The sequence below is a fragment of the Myotis yumanensis genome, unplaced genomic scaffold (genome assembly GCF_028538775.1).
Source record: "Myotis yumanensis isolate MYYU_CA2020_CCGP unplaced genomic scaffold, mMyoYum1.0.hap1 SCAF_23, whole genome shotgun sequence".
NCBI classification, from domain to species: Eukaryota; Metazoa; Chordata; class Mammalia; order Chiroptera; family Vespertilionidae; genus Myotis; species Myotis yumanensis.
In genome coordinates this window covers 3299928-3305236 of record NW_027223774.1, presented here as the reverse complement: position 1 = coordinate 3305236, position 5309 = coordinate 3299928, and the positions used below count along the sequence as shown (strand labels likewise).

The following is a 5309-nucleotide window of genomic DNA, read 5'->3' as shown; positions in this document are numbered from 1 at the left end:
AGCTCTGCATTTAGTAGCAGGAGCCATGAGCTCACAGTGTATTTCAGAGTCGATCTCAGACTGGGAACTACTTCTGTCCTCTTCTTCATCTGTGATCCCACTTACTGCTCACTTCATACAGAAAGATTAAATGCCCATGAAGAATTAGGGACAGAAAATAGGGACCAGACTGGGCTGATAGAGGTTTGAAGTTCACATGACTAACATCATGATCAGCTGCCTCTGCAAGGCTTTAGCAGAAGACATTGTGAAATACCTTCACTCTGGGAGTGAGAATCAAGGCCCTCCCACCACTTCCTGTTGCTTGGTGTGACTTTCAGAGAAGTCTGTTCAGCATAAAGGCAGTATCACTGAGGCCAACGGGCCAGAGAGGACCCAGAATCATGTCGGTGGTTCTTCCCACTCTGCTCTATCTCGGTGAGTCAGAACAGAGGGGTCGGGGTGCAAATACATGGATACGAGGGCAGGTCAGAGGTTATATAAGGCCGGGCTGTTCTCCAATATGAATGAACAAACAAAACATAAACAGACTCACAGACACAGAGAATAGACTGATAGTTGCCAGAGGAGAGTGTATGGGGACTGGGTGTAAAGGTGAAAGGATTGAGAAGTATAGATTGTGAGTTACAGAGTACTCATGGAGGTGTAGAGTACAGCATAGAAAATATAGCCAATACTATTGTAACCAGTATGTATGGTGCCAGGAGGGTACTGGACATAGCAAGGGGAATCACTTCATAATGTATATGATTGTCTAACCACTAGGCAGTACACCTGAAACTAAAATAAAATAATATTGAATGTAAACTGTAATTGAAAATATTAAAAATTTTTAAGACAGAGTTGTTCTCACCCAATGTTTCCCTCCAGGATTGTATCTCACCCAGAGCACTCAGGCTGCGATCGGTGAGTATCCTTTTAATGTTTAAGGATTGAATAGAGTTTGGCCAGATATCAGCTCTCTTGGGGGCTGAGAATTGGGGTCTTGGCATTTAAACTCGTGGCTATAAAGATGAGGACGTGGAGGATGGCATGAGAAACAGATACAGCTGTAAATTTATTACCTGTTTTTCTAGCACAGCATCCCAAACCTGTTATCACAGCTCAGCCTGGATCCACGGTTCGATATAATCAACCAGTGACCATCCGATGCCAAGGGCCTCCATATGCTGAAGCCTACAAGATATGTAAAAAGATAGAACCTCAGCCTAGGAATGGAAGTGAATTCCTGGTGGCTGGTAGGACCAACACTTTATATATCCAAAGGATGAAACGAGACAATATAGGACTGTACCGCTGTTCCTATATGGGAGCCGGATTCTGGTCCCCCCTCAGCGACCCCCTGGAACTGGCCATGATAATGGGTGAGTGAGACCCAGGCACCAGGGCCAGGAGAGACCTCTTTGCAGAGGGAGAACCAGGCTCTGAGATACGGAGCAGGAAGCCTGCCTCTAGGAAGGCATCAGGGATGATGCAGAGACACATTCCCTCAGGGCAGGACACAGAGGGGATAGAAGCCAGAGGCAGATCTGCTGCTGGGGACAGGAAGGGACGTGGCCTCCCCTTTATCAGCTAACGTCCTTCTTTATCTGGATCTTATGACAAACCCTCACTCTCCAGCATGAGTGGCAGGGTGGTGACTTCAGGAGACAATGTGAAGTTACAGTGTTTCTCCAACACCACGTTTCATATATTTATTCTCAACAAAGAAGATGCACTTCTCACCAATCAGACACAAAGCTCACAGTCCAGGACAATGGACAACAGACCACCTTCCACATGGACCATGTCATGTCCACACAGGCAGGGACCTACAGATGCTACGGTGCCTTCAGCAAAGACCCCAATGTGTGGTCTCACCCCAGTGACCCACTGCAACTGGTGGTCAGAGGTTAGGAAGGCCCCCCCATCCCCACGTCCCCTTCTGGAGATGACGCTGTCCACTTAGGGAGAGACTGGAAGAAAGAGAAGAGTCTGGTGGGAAGCCCTTGGCAACACCGTCTGCTTCCACAAAAGCCACAAGCACCCCACCCCCACACACCACCCAGACCTCCTAGATATAGCCAGGGAAAACACTTTTTGAAGCATATGATTATTTAACCACTAGGCTGTACACCTGAAAATGATGCAAAGTGATAGTGAATATAAACTGTAATTGAAACTTTAAATATTTTTAAAAGCCTGGACCATTCTCTCCAAATGTTTCCTTCCAGGCTTGTATCCAGCCCAGAGCACTCAGGCTCAGAATGCTGAGTATCCTCATAATGTTCATGGATGGGGTAGGGTTTGGCCAGATATCAGCTCTCTTGGGGGCCGGGAAGAGGGGTTTTGGCATTTAGAATTGTGGCTAAGAGAAGAGGAAGTGGAGGGTGGCATGAGAAACAATTACACCTGTAAATTTATTACCTCTTTTTCTAGTTGGTCTCTACGCACCTCTTATCAAAGCTCTGCCTGGACCCATGGCTTTATATAATGAACCAGTGACCATCCTGTGCCAAGCGCCTCCGGACGCTGACGCCTACAAGATATATAAAGTGGAAGAACTTGAGCCGAGGGAAGAAAGCAAATTGCTGGTGGCTGGGAAAACTAACACTTTTTCTATCCAAGAGATGAAAGCAAACTGGACAGGACTGTACCACTGTTCCTACGAGAGTGGAGGACACTGGTCCTCGCCCAGTGGCAACCTGGATCTAATGATGACGGGTGAGTGGGACCCAGGCAGCAAAGCCGGGAGGGACCTCTTTGCAGAGGGAGAACCAGGCTCTGAGATACGGAGCAGGAAGCAGCAAAGCCTCTACCTCTAGGAAGGCATCTGGGATGATGCAGAGACACATTCCCTCAGGGAGGGACATGGAGGGGATAGAAGTCAGAGCCACATCTGCTCCCAGAGAACAGGAAGGGACGTGGCCTCCCCTTTACCAGCAAACTTCCTTCTTTCTCAGGAACTTATGACAAACCCTCACTCTCGAGCATGAGTGGCACGGTGGTGGCTCCAGGAGACAATGTGACGTTGCAGTGTTTCTCCAGAATCAAGTTTGATGCATTTCTTCTCACCAAAGATGGTGCACCTCAGTTCACCCACAGACAAAGCTACACGGCCCAGGACAATGGAATTCTGATCACCTTCCACATGGACAGTGTCACCTCCAATCAGGCAGGGACCTACAGATGCTACGGTGGCTTCAACAAAAACTCCTCTATGTGGTCTCACCCCAGCGACCCATTGCAGCTTATGGTCAGAGGTGAGGAAGCTGGTCCATCCTCACATCCCCTTCTGAAGATGACTCTGTCCACTTAGAGCAATGACTGATGGGAAGCCATGTCCACCCCATCAGCTTCCACAAAAGCTATGAGGTCCTCACCCCTAATCAGACCAGGCAGAAATTTGAGCACAGATAAAACATAACATCCCCATTTCATCCCCATTTGCAGAAGCTGCTGACAATTCAGATCCCACAGAACCCAGCCGTTCTCATGGTGAGTAACTGGTAGTCTTTTTTTTTTTTAGTGTAAGAGACCGTTAATTGGGTAAATTCCAGAGGTAGAAGTAAGTCCTGTAAAAAAGGGCTTAGGAATTAAGTCATGGAGGTAAAGCAAGGGCCCATGGAGCTTGGCAGTGAGGAAGCTAATAGTAAGGTACCTGGTGGGGAAGTGGGAAAGAGAAAAGGGAAATGGAGAAGGAAGACAATGGCACAGGCATGGTATCTGGATGGAGAGCTCAAACTGGTAGCCTTTGCAGAAGGAGCAGGAAGGGTGAAGGAAGATTAGGTGCAAAGAGATATAGGGAGAAAGAAGATTCGACTAAAGACACAAGGAATATCAGGGAGGCCATTCCTCATCAGGTGAATCAATAGTTTACAGAGGGGCGTCCCAAAGGACCAGGCAGGGCTCCCATGGAGAAGACTGAAAGCTCCCCACCCAGTCCCCACCCCTGCCTTTCATGACCCCAGAATTCCTTAAGGCTATCACCACAGGGCTCATAATGACAACAGGAAAGAAGGCAGATATGCCTTTGCAGAAGGTGGCTGGGCAGCAACCTCCCAGATCCAGGAGACTGGAGACATGAGCTCAGGTGGAGGGCACTTACCTGAGAGGGGCTTGGGCTCCTCCTCTGGGACCTCTGTTCTTTGTCTCTCAGGACCTGCTGGTTGGAGTGTGTCCCGTGAGAACCAAGTCCGGCTGAGCCTGGCTGGCCTGGTTCTCTTGGGCCTGGTGGTCCTGGTGGCGGAGGCCTGCTACAGCCACAAGAGGTCCTTCTATGGACTCAGATCAGATCCTTATCTGAGCGTCATGACAAACACTGAGGATACTCGTGGCTTCTAAGGACAGTGTTGACCTGTGGGGCAGGTGACCAGAAGAAACCAGGTGCTGTCTGTGCTGTCTTGAATAGATAAAGTGATGTGGTGTGTCCATCTCCTACAGAATCGGTCACAATGTCCCAACATCGCAGTGAATTAATGCAGTACTGATGGGTGTCTTGGAGGTCAGAAGAGCAAATGCCTAAAATGTGCCCACTGGCCAGCATGGCTTTTGTTATAACTTATCTTTTATTGTTGGAAATATTACAGATGTTCCTATCTTTTCCCCATGGACCCCCTCCAACCTGCACCCATGCCCCCACCCAGGACATCACTGCATAATAACCTGTGTCTATGGTTTTTGCATATGTGCATGTAAGTTCTTTGGTTCATCTCTTCCTGACCTGCTTTGTCTGAGAATCATGCTTCTGTGTCTCTGGATCTATTTTATTCATTAGTTTATTTTGTTCATTAGATTCTACATATGAGTGCGATCAGTGGTAATTGTCTTTCTCTGACTGGCTTAGTTCACTCACCAAGAAAAATTAAAAATGGGACTTCCATTTGACCCAGTGATCCCACTCCTAGGAATATATCCTAGGAAGCCCTAAATACCAATCAGAGAGAATATATGCACCCTATGTTCATGGCAGTGTTATTTACAATAGCTAATATCTGGAAATAGCCCAAGTGCCCATCAGTAGATGTGTAGGTACAGAAGCTGTGGTACATTTACACAATGGAATACTATGCAGCTGTACAAAACAAGGATCTATGCTATTTTTCATGAAATTTATTGGGGTGACATCCTATATAATAAAAGCCTAATATGCTAAGTGTCTGACCTATTGGTCAACTGTTCGGTCGACCACTCAACTAATCACTATGATGCACACTGACAACCAGCGGGGTAGACGCTGTGACCAATAGATTAGCTTGCTGCTGGGGTCCAGCCAATCAGGACTGGGCGAGACAGGCTGAACATGCCCTGGAGCCAACCTCCCACGGTCC

The 5309-nt window shown here is 47.7% G+C and overlaps 1 protein-coding gene across 1 annotated transcript; it reads left to right on the top strand.

Annotated features, from left to right (window-relative positions):
* Positions 1-2459: 2459 nt before the first annotated feature.
* LOC139000242 (leukocyte immunoglobulin-like receptor subfamily A member 5) lies at positions 2460-4323 on the top strand. The gene is made up of 4 exons (XM_070402498.1): positions 2460-2703; positions 2943-3242; positions 3433-3477; positions 4139-4323. Exons 1-4 carry the CDS (start codon positions 2460-2462, stop codon positions 4321-4323), a joined length of 774 nt encoding a protein of 257 aa, XP_070258599.1.
* Positions 4324-5309: the final 986 nt, after the last annotated feature.